General features: G+C 49.1%; 1 protein-coding gene across 1 annotated transcript; it reads right to left on the bottom strand.

Moving 5' to 3' along the window:
- Positions 1 to 334: 334 nt before the first annotated feature.
- On the bottom strand, positions 335 to 16,153 carry CSRNP1 (cysteine and serine rich nuclear protein 1). The gene is made up of 5 exons (XM_027727833.2): positions 16,025 to 16,153; positions 8,664 to 8,859; positions 6,017 to 6,276; positions 5,251 to 5,547; positions 335 to 4,220 (listed from the first exon to the last, which is right to left on the bottom strand). The coding sequence occupies exons 2-5, from the start codon at positions 8,833 to 8,835 to the stop codon at positions 3,237 to 3,239; spliced, it is 1,713 nt and encodes a 570-aa protein (XP_027583634.1). The 5' UTR covers positions 8,836 to 8,859; positions 16,025 to 16,153; the 3' UTR covers positions 335 to 3,236.
- Between the last annotated feature and the right edge of the window lie 1,198 nt (positions 16,154 to 17,351).

The following is a 17,351-nucleotide window of genomic DNA, read 5'->3' as shown; positions in this document are numbered from 1 at the left end:
CACGGATCTTGCCAAGAAGCAAGAGGTTACATCTCATTTTTGCTTCCCTGGGATGTTTTTTGGGGGGTGAGAAAAGCAATGGGAGTCCCCAAGCTCAGGAGAAGCCTCTTGGAAGACACCAAGCTGGGACAAGGGCTGCTCCTGCCATGGTAGGATGCTCCCATTTTGACACTTGAGGTGGGAATCCCAGCACACACATTAGCTTCAAAAAGGGATAAAAAGGACCAAAAACAAAGAAAGAAGAGACAACTGTGACATACAATGCACCATACACACCCATCATCCAAATTTCTGAGCCACAGTGAAGGATAAACAGGGTGAAGACGCTGCCATATTCAAACAAAATTCTTTTATTGAAAGTGTAATGGAAATTTCTTCATATTGCTTTGATGAAATGAGAGACAGCAGCTGTAGACAAATATGCTTTTTTATAAACAAATGCAAATGGATAAGGTAAAAATAAAGCATTTTTTTTTAACTTGTACCTTTAAGCAACATAATCACAATATATACACAAAGAAAGCTAAAATAAAGCTATGTTGAAACCAAAGCGTTTCAACCAATACATTAGATAATTACAGATTGTGTCAATAAATACCCAGTTTTTAAACTGTTTAACAGGCGACTTTTTACACAGATACCAAGAAGAAAAAAAAATTATATATTTACAATTCAGTGCCCTGGGGAAAAAAAAAAAAAAAAGAGAAAAAAAAATCTTTTTTTCTTTCTTTTTGGCACCAATACAAATAAAAAGAATAAATTATTGAAAAAAATCCACAAAGGCAGGAGTCAATCCCAATCATTCATTAAAAAAAAAAGTGTGTATATTATATATATAAAATATGTGTATATATTTTATATATATAAATATATATATGCAGAGAAACCTAGGAATGTTATAAAATATATTAGTGCCAATAAATACAGAATGGTACCAGACTTTCAACTGTCAGTATTTCTGATGCAGTCTTGAAGGATAGCAACTACCACCTAGGGAGATAACTGAAGGGGGGATTTTTACAGTCTAAAAGAAACAACGACGACAACAAAAAAATAATAATAATAATAACAATAATAATAATTATAATAATATATATATATATCCAGGAAATCCTCCATCTGCCAGTAGTATTCCTGGCAGAATACAGTCGCCCTCCTGCCCGGCGGGGGGGTCCCCGGGGGCGATGCTTTGCGGGAGGATGCGGCAGCGAGCGCGGGGCGAGGACGTGGCTCCGCTTCCGAGTTGACCGGCTCAATTCCAGAGAAGATGTACAATTAAATAGGAATAACAACGATTAAAAAAAACCCCAAGCAACCCAGCCTTCGCCATAGTCGTACGCCAGAAGTTTCCTAAATTGCCCGCAGGTTTGCGTGAGGCGCCTGTGGATGAGCAGGTACCCAAGAGCACCATCCCTGTTGTCGGGGATAGAAACAGTTCAGCCAATAGAAAAATCCTCGAATCCATATTGTGGGGTTATTTCACCGTGTGTCTCTGCACCCCCGGGAGTTCCTTCCAGCTGCTCCCAGGGCTGTGGGGCTGGGACACCAGAGCTGTGTCCTCCCCCTGTGCTGGTAATGCCAGGAATCGCTCCCATCAACAAATTTTCCAAGGGGGAATTTAAAGCCGAGAGGTTTTAAATCCATTTTGTTTCTTCCATACCACTGGTGTAGGCACTTAGTGTATCACTGACGTACAGATTTTATGTCCAGTTACATCTTGTGGCCAAATAGTGTCTTGTTCTCAAACTGATTTAAATAGCAAAAGGCCAAGGCAGCCTCCCGTATCCTTCCTATACATGATCATTTATCTCATTTTAAAAACCAAAAGCCTTTAGTTTTTCAGCTTTGTCTTCAGGTATTGTTCTTTCTTCCCTCAAAAACCGTACTCAAAGGATAAATAACCCAGTAAACTTCATATCCATCTGTTTTACTTAAATCACCTGATTCACCTCCATAAAAAATTAGTACAATCAGCCTGATCCACTGGATTTTGGAGCTGCGACATCCTCGGTGTTCGGGAGTCCTAAGGAGCACTTGCTGAGGAGCTTGAGCACAGTGTTGCTGTTTTGGCTTTGCTCTCCCAAAGCCCCCCCAAGGGCTGCAAAGGTCCTTATCTTTACACCTCCCCACCACTGCTAACAGTTCCTCTGCATATTCAGGCACCATAACTGATGGGGAAAGATCTCATGGCCAAATCCTCAGGAAATTAAATAAATTATAAAATAATTTACAAAAAGGGGTTGGGTTTTGTTTTGTTTTGAGCTAGTTCTTGTTATTTCTTAAATAGTTGAAGGTTTTGCTTGTTTTGCTCTCCACAGGGATATTACGGAGACCAGACACCACCTGAGGGCTGAGAGAAACCAAGGAATGTTGCACAAACGCTTCCCTTGTCCCTGCCCTCCCACCCACTTGTGTTCAGCGTTTTTAGAAATGTGAAGTGAAGACCAAACAGCCAACATCACTCAGACTCAGAAAAACCAGGGTCATCTTCCTGTTGAAGACCTTATTGCCCTTCCAGGTCATCGACAAACCACAGTGCTATTCACGTACTACAGGTAGAAAATAAATAAATACAGATATATTATGCAAAAAAATATGATTGTACACATAATACATCTGAGGTATTACCAATTTAAATAAGGTTTCATGCTAGTTCAAGCTTCGGTGGCTAGTTAAATTCTGGAATTTGCAATAAATAGATGAAGAATGATTATGTATATAGTGTATGGATCTCTTCTGTAAACCTCGTCCGATTTAAACGCAAGAGCAGGTTGGGCTGACTCTTACGCAAACCACAAATTTTTACAATAAATACAGCTTCAAAAAGTTGTCTTAAAAAGTTCCTGCAACACTGAAACGTTTCTAGAAGGGGCTGTGTGTACGACTGGCAACGTTAGCGAGGAGTATTTCTCAACGGGTCTTTTCATACAAAACACAAGGAAATTCTTACGTGAAAGTCTTTTTGCCCTCCCTCCCCTCCCCATCCCATCATGAGAGTTTAGAAATTTTTGCACAAACAGCGAAAGAACTGATTGTAGCTGCAGTATGTCAAAACGTCCACGTTCTATAAAGACCAAAAATAGTTTATCTGCTTAGAAAGTCTTTCGTTGTTGCTGGGTTTTCCTCCTTATATTTGAGTAGCACAATGTCATCCTTCTGGTGAAAGTTTGCCCATCCAACTGTTCTTCCATTTTCCTTTCAGCTCCAGTCCTTGTTGCCTGAGCCACACGGGTGTTTCACACTTTCACCGTCTCCATCAGCGATGACTTGATGGCATCCTCCAAAAGTTGATTGTCTGTGAAAGGGGCTGGGGTTTCAGGGACGGATTCAGACAAACCAATGAGGGACTCCAAGAAACAGGAGCCCTGATCTCCAGCTTGCGGGAAGCCTGGGAAATTAGGCAACTGAAACTGTAACGCTGAGAAGTTATCGAGGTTCTCGTACTCCTTTAAGGAGTTGTAAAGCGGTCCCAAGTTATAGTCCGAGAAGGACTGGAAGAAATCCAAGGAGTCAGAGGAAAGGCTGAGGTCGGCGTAGCTCTTGGAGCAGGGCTCGGTGGGGGATGAGGCGCAGCAGGAGAGCCCATCACACCGCGCGTGGGCAGCATCCTCCAGCAAACCCCCGCTGTCCTGGTTGGCATTCTCATCCAGGCACTCCGAGAGGTGGGACAAGTGGCCAGGGACAGGCTTGGTCTCACTGCCATGGTCCTCAATGAAGAAGTCAGCAGGGTGGAAGCAGCTGAGGTCATCCTGGCCATGGCCACCCTCCTCCTCAGCATCCGAGTCGTTGAAGTGAAGGATGCGCGCCAAGCCGTCGTCGTCCACATCCGACTGGGATTTGTCGGAGGGGAGGCTCTCGTAGGGCTCCTCCAGGTCTTCACTGGGGTGGGAGGAGATGGAGGAGTCCGTCATGTCACTGCTGCAGCTGTTCTCCCCCAGGGCCTCCAGGTCAGGGCTGAACTGGAAGGCAGGTGCCAGCGGCACTGCGCGCTCCTCCAAGGAGCCCTTCCCTGTCGTGCATCCCAGAGGCGGGAGCCGCTCCCGGAAAGGGGGCTCGGCTTCCAAAACCTTCTCGCTGCTCTGCTGCTGCTTCTCCAGCTCCAGCTTCATGATGGTGTGGATGAAGTGTGTCTGCACACGGGCCTGGTTGAACTCGATCCTGCCCTCGGTGTTGCCACAGCCATCCTTGGTGCAGCCGCAGGGAAAGGAGGTGTGATCCATCTGGCACAGGGAGAAGAAGAGGTGGAGGATTAGGATCAAACCAAGCGGCACAAAGTCAAAACCGCCTGCAACTCACCCACCCCAAGAAACCAAGTAACAGCTGGGGAGACAAAAAAAAAAAAAAATGCCCTGCTCTTTTGAAGGGGTGTCATAAAAAGTTGGATTTCAGTGAAGAAAATCAAAAGATTCAAAAAGAAAGCAAAATATAACGGTCCAAAAGGAGACATAAGGGGGCAAACGTGAGTTTTTCTATTTATTGCTATTTATAGATATCATTATCTGATCTGCAGCAGCCACTAGAGGGGGGCTGTGGCCCACACATGGAGCACCCGTGTGCACCCATCTGACTGCGTGCATCCACCTACGCCACCTCCAGCCTCCAACCACCACAGCAGTGCCCAGAATAGGGAATACGGCTCCTCAAATGCAGCTAGGCAGGCACCCATAAAAAAATAAGCTGAAAAATATAACACACTAACTGAATACAGAGGGATTATCCCACTGTGCAGGTGGCCTGCACAGCTCGCTGTGGGCTGACGCTCAGCTGACACTCCCACGTTCTCCTGAGCGCGCTGGGAGTTGTGACACACGCCAAGGGAAAACAGAATTAAAAATAAAACCAGGGGGAGGGGGAGAAATTGCAGCCTTGTGTGAGGAGCAAGAAGCTTTCCCTTGCAGACATTCCCACGTGGTCCATCTCCAGCAGGAGACGAAGCAGGTACGGGTCTCGTGGGGACACACGTGGTGTGTGCATTCTCGCTGCAGGCTCAGGCACATCCCCACGGTTGCTCCAGCAGCACAGGGATTGCTGCACGTGTGATTTGGGAAGCGGACGCTTTCAAGCAGTGTCTGCCTTGCAGCCTGGGGAGCATCTCCAAGACCTTTCCTAACCTGCTCCACTCCAAGCATAGCTGGGAGCAGACGCACTTTACAGGCTGCTCTAACCCTGTCCTGCTGGCTCCAAACCCCCCTGCTCTAACACACAGCTGGAGCCATGGTGCTTCCCCACGCCCAGAGGTGAGGGCAGTACCTGACACTTAATGCCTGCCAAACTGCAGCTGCAGGTCTCCGGGTCGCAGACCTCCCGGCAGTCGCAGCCGCAGTCCTCCCGGGACAGGCGGATGTTGTGCAGCTCCCGCTTCTCCTCCTTGTCGATCTTCTTCACCCCCACGGCCTTCAGCAGTGCACGTCTCTTCTTGGCAGGGTAGGGCTGCAGGAAGAACCCATCCTCCAGGTCCACGTTGCTGACGTCGATGTCATCGTCGGAGATGTCATCGATGGTGAGCTGGTTGGCCTCCTGCGACTCCTTTGTGCCGTTCATGGTGAGCTAAGGGAAGAAAATGGACAAAGCATTAGTGGCCTGTTGAGGACGCAGAGCCATCAGCATCCCCAGATCAGGGGAAACGAGAAAGGAATGACCTGCCCCCTCCACGATGGCCAACCCCAGGAACAACATCTGCGTCAGAGCCCCCAAAGACCTGACAGGGGCTGCTTTCTGGGATATCAAGTGTCTAAATCAGAGATGAAACAGTTTTGGGAGATGCTGAGAGGAGTCTCAAGTCTAGGAATAGAGAGGTACTACCAAAAGAATGAAAACATCTTCAATGTCTTTTCCATCACTTTTCAAAGATGGAGAACCAAGTGAAAAACCCACACTGGAGCCTGTGTTTTTTGGAGACCCAAACAGGGCTAAGGACTGATGCCTCCAGGTCTCAGAGAGGCTCCTACTGAAAGCTGGCCAATTACTAATGACATCCACCAACTTCTCATCAACCCAGCTCCATGCTCCTACTCACTTTCCATTTCAACGCTTCCAACTTCTCCTCTTTTAATTTCTCTTCAAGTTTCCCCCGACGGACATTTTCCTGCTCCTTTGAAAACTCCGCCAGCGTGAACTGCCGGGAGGAGCTGTGTTTGCTCACCATCCCCAGGGTACAGCCCCCACGACTAGGCACGCTCGTGAACCCCTGGCAGCGTGGGAAGTAAAACACAGTGACCCGGTCAAACTCCACATTGTTCTTCTTTAGTCGCTTGGATTTCTTCAGGATAGACGTGGCTAAAAATGAAGGGGGAAAAAAAAAGGCACAAAGTCAGTGCTGCCATCCTGGAGATAGAATAGAAATGTTACAAACAGGCTGTAAATATCACAAACACCAGGACTTATAATTACCCTCTCAACAGGGACATGATAGGACAAGGCTACATCATTGCTTGTAGCAACCAAGGCTACATCGTTGCTTGCAGCAATCGAGGCTACATTATTGCTTGGTGGTGTTTTAGCAGCTAACACTTCAAAGGTGGGATGAGGATGGAGAGAAAAGTAAGCCAAGTCCTTCTGCAACGGAGTCGCCGATGAGATTGACCCTACAAAACGGCTGCTGCTTCTCCTTTCCGCTTGACTTCCCCCAGGAAACATACATTTGCTTATTCTTCACGTGCAGCAGAGCATAACGAACAAGCAACCAGCCATCCTACACGTCTGTCTCTCTAAACCCACACACCCTGCCCCACATTCAGGAGCCCATGGTCTGCTCCTGGGATGCTGTAGCACCGGCACTCCAGCACCGCATGGCTCCAGCTTTTGTGGCAGGGCAGAAAGTAGCCCAAATGGCTGTTTTTTTTTTCTGGTACTTCCTTTCACCATCCACTGGGAGGAACTCTGAATCTATAGTTTATTCTCAAGAGACTCATTTGAGAGCAGCTGCAAAGATGTTAATCTTCGTGCAGGTGATCCCAGGGTAAACATGGCAACACATGACTCTGGTTTATCTTAAACTGCTGAAACATGCTACACACCATTTAAAGAGGAGTCTCTCCAGAGATACCTGGTCCTGCACATCTGCACATGCAAACACAGCAGATGTAGGGGGACTAATTAGTCAAGGCAGGTTCAGAGTCAGTGAGTTTCCACGAATGTAGCTGGCCAAGAAAGCAAAGTGAGGCACAGCAGTACTGGGCTACACAGCTGCAAGAGAGCGGCAGGGACAAGAGCCAGTTGCACCCAAATTTGGTGGTGGTGGGTATTTTTGGTCTTATTCTTTGCTGATGAATGGGTGCTTTGGTGGCCACCATGGAAATTATGGGAAGAAATAACCCAGAAAGGATGGGTGACTCCTGCAGAGCTGGGACTGACTCCTGTTCTTCAGGTGGAAGAGACATAGGCCAGGAGCCAAAAAAAGGACTGTGAAAACCTGAGGGGCTTGGCTGGTTTGGCTTGGCCCCAAAGGCTGGGAAAGTGCGAGACTGGACAGTTAGCTGCACCCACATTTCACAGGTCTCACTTGCCAAAATACAGCGTTTCAGTTTCATGGGAAAAAAAAAAAAAAAAAAGAAAAAAGAAGTGTTCACCCAGCTGTGTCAGCAGCTTCTGCTCAATAGCTGGGGGTTCACACTGGGTGCTGCAGTCGCTCTGATGATATCTTTGCGCTGCGCGTTGCACTTTCATAATAACCTTGACTCAATCTTCTAAAACACGAGCCCTTTATCAAAAGGCAAGTTAACCACTGCGATCATCTATCGACTGAGCTGCTGCACTTTGGCATTTGCTTCTCTCTCCCTGCACCCCTCCTCTGAAATTGTTTTCCCATTCCTGACCCTTTTCCAATTGAGCCAGGGAATACAAAAAGTTCATTGTTTTGTCACAAAACCTGGGAAGACAAGCAAGAATGAGACTCTTTATTATTACAAGACTTCTAAAGCCTTTTCAGACCACTGCGTGTTTGTGTATGTCTGCTAAGTGGACCTTAACTGCTATATACAGTGGGTGTTCAGTATAATTTACTAGGCTGAACTATTTCTCCACCGTGAAGATGTTCCTCTATTGTATCTTTTATTTTTCCCTTCACATGGCAGATAAAGGGTTTTACAACCTTGCCTCCTGTATGTTTTCCTAAAAGCTCTCAAAACTGATATTGCTGGGAAAACAAAATAGCATTTATCTGTACTAGCAGCGGAGGCAATGTCAAACATGTCATGTTCTTTGGCAAAGTACCCAACTCATGTAGGAAACGAGTTCTGAAATGGTAATTACACTACTGGTTAATCATTTTTGAAAAACAGTGTTATGGGCCTTTGCTGTCTGATTAATTTTTGCCTATGGAACAGCTTGACAGGGAATTGAGGGCTGGTGGGATGGTCCTGCAGCATGGGCTTGGAGGCATCCACATGCCTCTGCACATCCAGGTCCTTGGGTTTCTATTCCTGGAAATTTGGACTTCAGCAAAAATACGAGAAAGCAATGACAAATACTGGGAGGAAGGGCTGAAGATCCTGAGGATGCTGAATGATTATAAATTGGTGTCATGACAGGCATTACAGCCACTTCCACCCACAAAGGTGTGCTCCAAGGGGGGACTCTGCGTGGTGAAGACCCACCAGCATGCTACAAACAAACCATGCAGAGGCATGGCTGATCCCAGGAAAGGGGCTGCTGGAGATACTCACGGGTGAAGCTGGACGTTAAGGCAGAGCTGGGCTTGGGCTCTCCGCGGGAGCTCTCCTCGTCAGTCTCCCAGCCCGAGGATGCTGAGGAGGAGAGGGGGGAGCAGGAGGAGGAGGAGCAGTAGGTACTGTCATCCCCCAGCTCTTCATACTTCCTTTTCAATACTCCGCTCATGGTGACGCCGTATTTTTCATATAACTGGAAGACAAAGGAGAAGAGCAAAATGAAGCGTGGGAAATACTGGTAGTTTCTGATGATGAGCAGAATGGCTTTAGCCCCCCCCCCAACAAGGCTCCTCCACCAGATCCACTTGGCCATGCAGGTGTGATTCCCAAAAAGTGCTCCCCCCAAAATACCACACCTTACTATGCTCGCTGTGAACACCTGCTGAATCACTCTCACATTTTACAACACTGAAGAAAAAACAACTATCCCAGACAACAAACTGTCCAGAAACCAATTCAATCAACACAAATGTTATCAAACAGTAAGTATTACATTTTGCTTACTAATTCTTTTATGTTCGCTCTCCTTACCCAGATCGCTTTCTATGCAGTTACAGCTTTAACGTCTTGCTAATTACAAAAATAAGCCAGTTTGCAGAGAACAATCTGTTGGCATGATTTACTTGCTACAGCCCCCCGGGGAAACAGACTTATTAAATGAAGCACTGAAATACAAATATATCAACTGTGAAGAACAGCCCTTCTCCTCACAGTGCCTTTCATAGTCAGTCCCCCATTCAATAAGCTATTCTTGTTTAGGCTGGGTTATGTATCAAGCATAGTAGCAATTAAAAACAATGCAGCTAATTAAAAACAAAGAAGCTCTGTATTTGCCTAGATTCCTAAATTTCCTTCATGCTTTGCCCCTGCTCATCCTAAAGAGAAAAAAAAAAAAGAAAGAAAAACCCAAAATAACTGTGTTGCATCTTTTTAAACTTTGCTTTTATAAAGTTTGTACAATTTCAGGCAACAAAAACAAAACAAAACAAAAACAAAAACAAAAGCCAGAAAAGCTACAAACTTTGCCTACAATAGGTTTGGACAACACTCTCAGGCACATGGTGTGATTCTTGGGGTGGTCTTGTGCTGGGCCAGGAGCTGGACTCGATGATCCCTGTGAGTCCCTTCAACACAGGATATTCCATTATTCTAATGAATATTAGCTCCCACCCAAGCTGGGATGCTCCTGCACCGATGGTGGACCATTCCACCTTTTAGACACTGGCAACACCACCCCAGCTGCCCCTGCTTCTGCAGAAGTCTCTGCCAGCTTATTTTGAAGCCAGTGAGCCATTTCCAGAACTGAAACCCAGGCTGCTGCCAGAGAGGTGACTTGCTTCATCCCCATCCCACCGGGCTGTAAGACACAATCACAGTGGCAGAGATGCAGTCCCAGCCCAGAAACTCCTTCCAGCAGGGAGGGGAGAGCCCCAGCAACGTGGGATGCTACTAGCCACCCCATAATACACAGAAGCTAAAGCATGCCTAAAATTTGGACAACACAAAGAGTAAACAGCCCCAGGATGGTGACAGCGCAGATATAGGGGTGCCAGACACCGAGCCCCCATCCCCTCCCACCACCTGAAACTCCTCCACAGGCCAAATTAATCCTTTGCAACCTTAACACTTTCTCACCCTCTTTTGCATGTCTGAAGTTAATTTAAGTCCCTGAAGCAGAAAAAAAGAACACTAAATCTGCCCTTCTGACAGCCCTAAGCAGGCAGCACAGACCCCACACCAGCTTCAAGAACCTCCCCATGATGGGATTTTCAATATCCCGACAGCGCTGTGCAGTATCACGTTGCAGGATGGGAGCACATGCAGTACCTTCCAAGCCCTGCACCAACCCTCGCTAATTATGTTTACCATCAGCTTCCCAGGAGACAACAGTCCCCTAAAAGGTCAGAAAAGTCTCCAGATGAAGCAGTTCCCTGGCCTGAAGAAGTTAATCATTTGCTGCAGCACATGTTTATGGGGCCAGTACACCCCCCACGGCCCCGAACCTGGGGGATGGGGAGAGGTGATCCCTCCATCCCTCCTCCTCCTCCTGCAGACCTGGAGCTGCAGGTGGTTTTGCCACAGAGCGGTTGTTGGTTTTTTGGCCTTAATCCAAAATAGATGCAGAGAAGGTGGATTTGGCCACCCTCCAGCCCCAGCAGCACATGTCCTACCCAACACCTGGATTAACCCCTTTTCTGCCTGCTCCACAGCAAAGCTGAGCTCACAGGCAGCCACGATACCCAAACCAACGACCTGGCTGCATTTACAAAATATTATAGTTTTATTATTTTTATATATATGCCTTCTGCACTGTCTCACATTTGCTTTAGGAAAACAACCAGGAGCACACAAACCCTCCAAATCCAAGGCAGGGGTCCGAATCAAAGCCTGGGCTGCAGCCAGAGGTTTACAGACCCCATTGTCCACCTGGAACGGCCAAAAACTTTGCAAAAAAACCCCCACAGCTAGCTTGAAAAAGCATCAGTTTGTGCCACAGAGTGGCCACTCACTGCTCCAAAGGACAACTCTGACACTGCCAGTGAGGGAAGCCACTGTAGCCAAGGGAGGGAAAAATCAGCTCCTCAGAAAGCCCGTAGGGGACACATCCAACAGCAAACAGCCTCTGAGATACAATGTTGATCACATCCAAGCCTCGTGGGAGACACCAGAGGGTGGTGGAGCAGCCAAGATCACTCTGCTGAGACAGGGATAACTCCCAGGTCCGGACCAAAGATGCAACCCTGACACTCAAGTCACCTGCAAACCCACCAGCCCCTCAGGAGGTGCATCACATCCCCCCAGATCACACCACAGGGAAAACCGAAGCACCTTTCTCAAGACAGAGAACTGAGCTAACACAAACACCAAGCCAGAGCCAAGGCAAGCTGTGCAGAAGATGGTGCAATTCCATTTATTTATTTTTTAAATACTGTCATCAGCCAGAAGGATGAAGGGAGGTGTGTGCAGCTCCCATCTATGAGAATGAGCCAAATGCATAGGAAAAAAAAAAAAACAAACACTTCTGGCATGCTGTCTTCTTCAAAACACCTATTGTTTTGTTACTGCAAAGTAGGTGCCGTGCAAACAGGATTCTCAATTAATGGGAAAGAGCTGGTGAACCTGTTGCCCACCAGCCAAATACATTAATTTTCCTCTCTAATGCCTTCCCCCTTATTGCTGATTTATGGCTGTGATGTTTTCCAGGTGATGTTTTCAAATCCTTCTCAGGAGTGATGTAGTTGGGCTGCAGCCATTGGTGCCCACTTCTATCCACCCCCAAAATATCCTCTAGATGGGGGTATTTCTGTCAAAGGCAGGACAATCTTCTCTTCCCCTCCTCACCCCAGCACTTGGGACCAGACTTCCCACCAGCAATTTGGATGCTGCCTTTAAACCCATGTCACCAAAGCTTTTGTCCACTCAGCCAAAAAAGCCCAGAGGCTCATTCAGACACAACGAGGATATTTTAATTGCAGTAATTTTGTAAGGAGCCTTAAATTCACAGCAATGTCTTACAAGGAAGCCCCAAAAACGTCCACAGTAGCATAAAAAAGTAAATATCTATATCTAAGCTTGCCATTGCAAATCTCTGCAGGCACTGCCGAGTGCAGGATTTTACCACCTTCTCCTTCTTTTTTTTTTTTTTTACATAACCTGAAATAAAATAATCCTATCTTCCTTTTAGTTGCCAAAAAAGACATTCTGTTCTTGGCTAAGACTTCTTACTCATCTATTTTACTGAAAACAGCTTTTGGAACAAGTACATAATGCAATGGATCAAACCCGCAGGAATTCCTCTCTGGCACCAGAACTCCCACTATCCTGGGAATACTTTCTAACAAATATTTAGCCCAGATGTGCATTCCTTTCTTTCTCTCTCCCTCCTTTTTTTTTTTTTTTTTTTAAAAAGCATTAAAGTTTGGGTGGGGGAATTAAGGGGGGCTATCTAGTTGGGGGGAAGGGAATCGAATCTGCAAAGTCCCATTTCTGGCACTCAGCAAGTCGCAGGGTAAAGCTCTAATACACTGGAATGCAAGGAATTAATGTTTTAACTATCCTCCTCTTGGACGACGTCTCAACAGTAAATATTTCGAGTAATTTAGATTTAAGAAGGTTTGGCATTTGTTTAGCCAAGCGCAGAGGAAGGCAACTAAAACTCTCCTACCAGTGTCCAGTCTCCGAGAGACTGCACAAAGAGGCATCGTGGCTTTGGGCAGAATTATGAGGAGAAGATGTTTCGGTGTTACATTTTGGGGCTGCAGATGTGCTTTGAAGCGACAGGCGATCGCAGCAGTGCAAGCAAAGCAAAGGAAACTCCTCACAGCGAGTCCAGCAGCTGCCTTTGCTTGTGCCACAATTCCCATGGTATTGCAGGATAACACCTATGAGCAAGGGTATTTTAAATTTTGAGGGTTCTGTTGGTGAAGCATCCTAAAGAATGGAAGGATCCCAAATATTTGCATGAGTTATTGAAAGCAAAGTTTCTTTTGCCAAGCAATTTGGGTAACACCAAGAAAACAACAATCCCTGCTACCCCACAAACCCCAGTGCAGTGCACTGAAAATATTTATATTCCAGTGACTTTTTGAACTGGCTTGCTGACTTTAAAGCACAGCCTGTAGCCCAGGAGACAAAGTGGACTCATCCCAGTGCACCAAGGTGGGCTCTTCTTGGCACACCGGGACGAGGGCTCGGGCGCCGGGAGTGAGTTAACAACTCCGCTGAGCCATGAGTCAGAGCGGCTCCCGCTCCCTCCCCCAGAGCTGCAGTGGCTGTGCAGGTCTAGCAGGAGTAAATATTAGTTTAAAAAACACCACCGCATATTTTAGCCAGGTACGGCTCCGAAGGCGACTCGTGGGGCAGAGTTGAGGGAAGTTTTTGGGGTTGGTGTTTATTTGCACTCCACCATTTATTGCGGGTAAAGCGACCTCGGTGTGAGAATCACCAAAAACTGGTGTGGAGCTGAGCTTCCCCTTTAGCTGTCCCAGAAATTTGATGTCTAACAGCAGTGGTGATTCCAGTAACACTTCTGGGGTTATTTAATAATCACCACACTATCAACACTGATTCACTGCTCGCTCATTTAACTATTTTAATTCTTTGCATATTTACTTAAGTGGTTTCCCCAGTGCCTCTGTGACAGCCTCCACAATGACAACACTTCCCAATTTTGGGGCTGACGGAGCCAAGGCAAGTGGGATCATCCCATTGGGACCCTCCAGGGGACAGTCCCACGCGTGTTCCCAGCCACGCAAAGCTGTGCTTTCCAGTTCAGACCAGATTATTTTCACTCAGCTGGGTCTAAGGTTTCATAACCTTGCTCTGGTTAAAAATAGCCTCTGCCTACTATGCAACAGCACAACCCAAAGTACCCCGTGCCATGGAGCAGGAGTATGAATCAGTCCAGAGCACCACGAGTTTATTCTCCTGTCAGAGACTGAACAAGCAAAGTGCCTTCCCTGAGAAGAGCATCAGAAGTCTTTACTCCATCTCCTAATTTTTAGACGGTCACAAAGAAAAAAAAAAAAAGGCTTGTCAGATTTTTCTACCAAGCCCTTATTTCTTGCTGACAGTTTGAAAGGTAAATAAGAAACATTAGCAAACACATTAAAGGTTATCTGACATGGCCCGAATGAAAGGAGGTTGGGATGCACTCAGCGCTGATTGTGCTGTAATAAACATGAAAACAGCATAGTGTGCTTTGTCTAGGAAAATCCTCTATTTGATCACACCTCATGAATAATTCACACCAGGTTTCCATATTTGTCCTCCTGTAGGTACACGCTGTGCGTTACCTTCCCTGCTATATATACGCACGCATTTCCTGCGCTGAATTATTAAAGGCTTTGCCGGGAGCTGCAGAGTCTCTCCATGCGGAGAGTAAACTCACCCTCCTGAAAATAAACCCAGCCCCCTCACCCCTTGATGGGCTTTATCTGCAAACTGCTCAGCAGAGGAAAACTAAAATAATTTTCATGGAAAAATAAAATAAGAAAATAAAGTACTAATTGATGATGAATTCCTAGTAACAAATGACAAGACTGGTAGTACTGGGTTAAGGGTTGAACTCGATCTTAAGAGGGCTTTTCCAACCTTAACGATTCTCTGATTCTATGACTCCGAGGTTTTTAAATGGTTGTGAGGGTTATCCTCTCCATCCATCCCACTCAGGCATTCCAGGCATTAGTAAGGCTGAACTGCTTTAGGAAAGGGCTGTCCCTATGTGTCAGCCTCTTCCTACAGCGACATTATGTAACTCGGAGGTGACAGACACTTTGGAGTATGCCGGGGGGAGGGGAGGCAAGCAAAAAAAAAATTACAAAAATCTAAGAAAACTTAGTAGTTTGGGGGGTTATTCCTATTTTCCCCCGTTTTCTCAGGTGGGCTGTAAAAGCCGCGATGTTTTATTTCGGGAGGCGGCGTGAGGGGGGGGGTTGAGGGGTGCCCCGCTCCGTCTGTCCTCCCGTCGGTCCCTCCGTGCGCCCGTCGGTAGGTGTTGCTGTAGCGACGGGAAAGCATCCCCAGCCGGGCGGATTTGGGGAAGAGCGAGCCGGCAAGGCTCCCCCCGTCCCCCCCCCAACCTTTCTTTCAACATCAAAAAAATTGGAACCGCAGCCGTGAAGATGGAGCACAGCCTGGACTGACGGAGGGGGGGAACTCAGCGCTACTCCTAGTAAATATTATAAAGGTGTTCGCATGTCCGTACAGCGCTGCCGATGGGAAAGTGCGGGGGTGCCGGGGGCGCAGCAAACCCCCGTACCCCTTCCCACAAGGAACGCCGTCCCGCTGCCTCGGGGGGGGTGGTTCCCAGAGCTTCCCGCCGGCTCACTCCCAGCCCCGGCCCCGCCGGGCTCCGCTCGCCCCCGGGCAGGACCAGCGCGGCCAGACGGCGCCGCTGCGGCGCGACCGCCCGGGCACGGGCGGCGGGGACCGCGGGAAGGGACCCCCGGGCGAAGGAGACCGCGGAGGGACCTCCGGGCGAAGGGGACTGCGGAGGGACCCCCGGGCGAAGGGGACCGCGGGAAGGGACCCCGGGGCGAAGGGGACCGCGGGAAGGGACCCCGGGGCGAAGGGGACCGCGGGAAGGGACCTCCGGGCGAAGGGGACTGCGGGAAGGGACCCCGGGGCGAAGGGGACTGCGGGAAGGGACCCCGGGGCGAAGGGGACCGCGGGAAGGGACCCCCGGGCGAAGGGGACGGCTCTGACCGGGATCCCGACGTCCGAACCCCGCGCTGGGCAAGTACAGACCTGGCTCCGAGCGGACCCCGGAGCCGCAGGGTTGGTGGAACACGGAGCTCTCCCCAGCCCCAGCGCCGCTTCCCCCCATGCCCATCCCGGCTGCCCGCGGCGGTCCGTACCTGCGGCGGCGGCGGCGGGTCTCGGCTGCAGCGGCGGTGCCTGGCGCGGCGCCTCCCGCTCCGCTGCCGGGGCCGGGCCGGGCTGCGCCGCCCCGCGCTGCCCTTTTCCGTCAGTGGAAAACTCCGGGCTCTGACGCAGGCGGTGACAGGAGCGGGGCCGGCCGGCCCGCCCGGCTTCCTGCCCCCGCCGGGCGGGGCGCTGAGTCAGGGGCGGCGGGAGGCACCGCCCCGCACCGCCCCGCATCTCAGCGCACCGCCCCGCACCGCCCTGCACCGCCCCGAACGCCCGCAGGGACCGCGGGCACCGCACAGCCCCGCACCGCTGTGAGACGGTGAGAGGGGGCACGGGCGGGAGGGAGGCCCCCAAAGGGATTTGGTTCCCACGGGGTGTCCCACACGGGCACAGGGTGGACCCCAAAGTGTCTCTGAGTACCACGGGGGCTGGTAACCCCAGAATGGATTTTATTCCCATGGGGGAATTCTATCCCACCAGGAGCTGGGGAATCACAGGCACTGCTTGGACCCCAAAGTGGCCACGGGGGGCTGGGAACCCCAAAATGGATTTGGGTCCCGTGGGGGAACTGTGTCCCCCAAGGGGTTGGGGAGCCACAGGCACAGTGTGGACCGCAAAGTGTCTCTGAGTACCACGGGGGGCTGGGAACCCCAAAATGGATGAGGGTCCCACAGGGAGGTCTATCCCACAAGGGCTCGGGGAGGCACAGACACAAGTTGGACCTCGGGGTAGGTTTGAGTACCATGAGGGGGATGGGAACCCCAAAACTGATTTGTGCCACACTGGGAGCCTGTGTTCTGCAAGGGGTTGGGAAGCCACAGGCACAGCTTGAAGCCCAAAGTGAATTTAAATATCACAGGGGCTGGGGACCCCGAAGCGGATGTGGACCCCAAAAGGAAACCTACTTCAAGGGGTTCAGAGCTCAAAAAGAGTTGGAGACTCAGGCAAAGCTTGGACCCCAAAGCACATTTGTGCACCACAGGGGTCTGGGGACCTTAAAGCAAGAGGGTGTTGGGTGCTTCAAGGAGTTCAGAACCAACAAGGGTTTGGGAGGACCCCAAAACAAATTTGGGCACCTCGGGGTCTTTGGGCTATCACAAAGGGTTGGCACCTGCAGGCAAAGGTTGGACACCAAAACAGATTTAGGCACCACAGCGGTCTGGGGACCCCCACGCAGGGTTGGCTTCTGAAAAGGATTTAGACTCTGCCAAGGGACTCACAGGCACAACTTGGACCCCAGAGCACATGTAAATACCACAGATGGCTTGGGACCCTGAAGCAGGTGAGGACTCCAAAAGGAGATTGGGCACTTAA

This window comes from Pipra filicauda, unplaced genomic scaffold (genome assembly GCF_003945595.2).
Source record: "Pipra filicauda isolate LSUMZ 115617 unplaced genomic scaffold, ASM394559v2 scaffold1_size10287979_pilon, whole genome shotgun sequence".
Classification (NCBI taxonomy): domain Eukaryota; kingdom Metazoa; phylum Chordata; class Aves; order Passeriformes; family Pipridae; genus Pipra; species Pipra filicauda.
The sequence above is the reverse complement of the archived record's forward strand: the minus strand, read 5'-3'. Positions and strand labels throughout refer to the sequence as shown.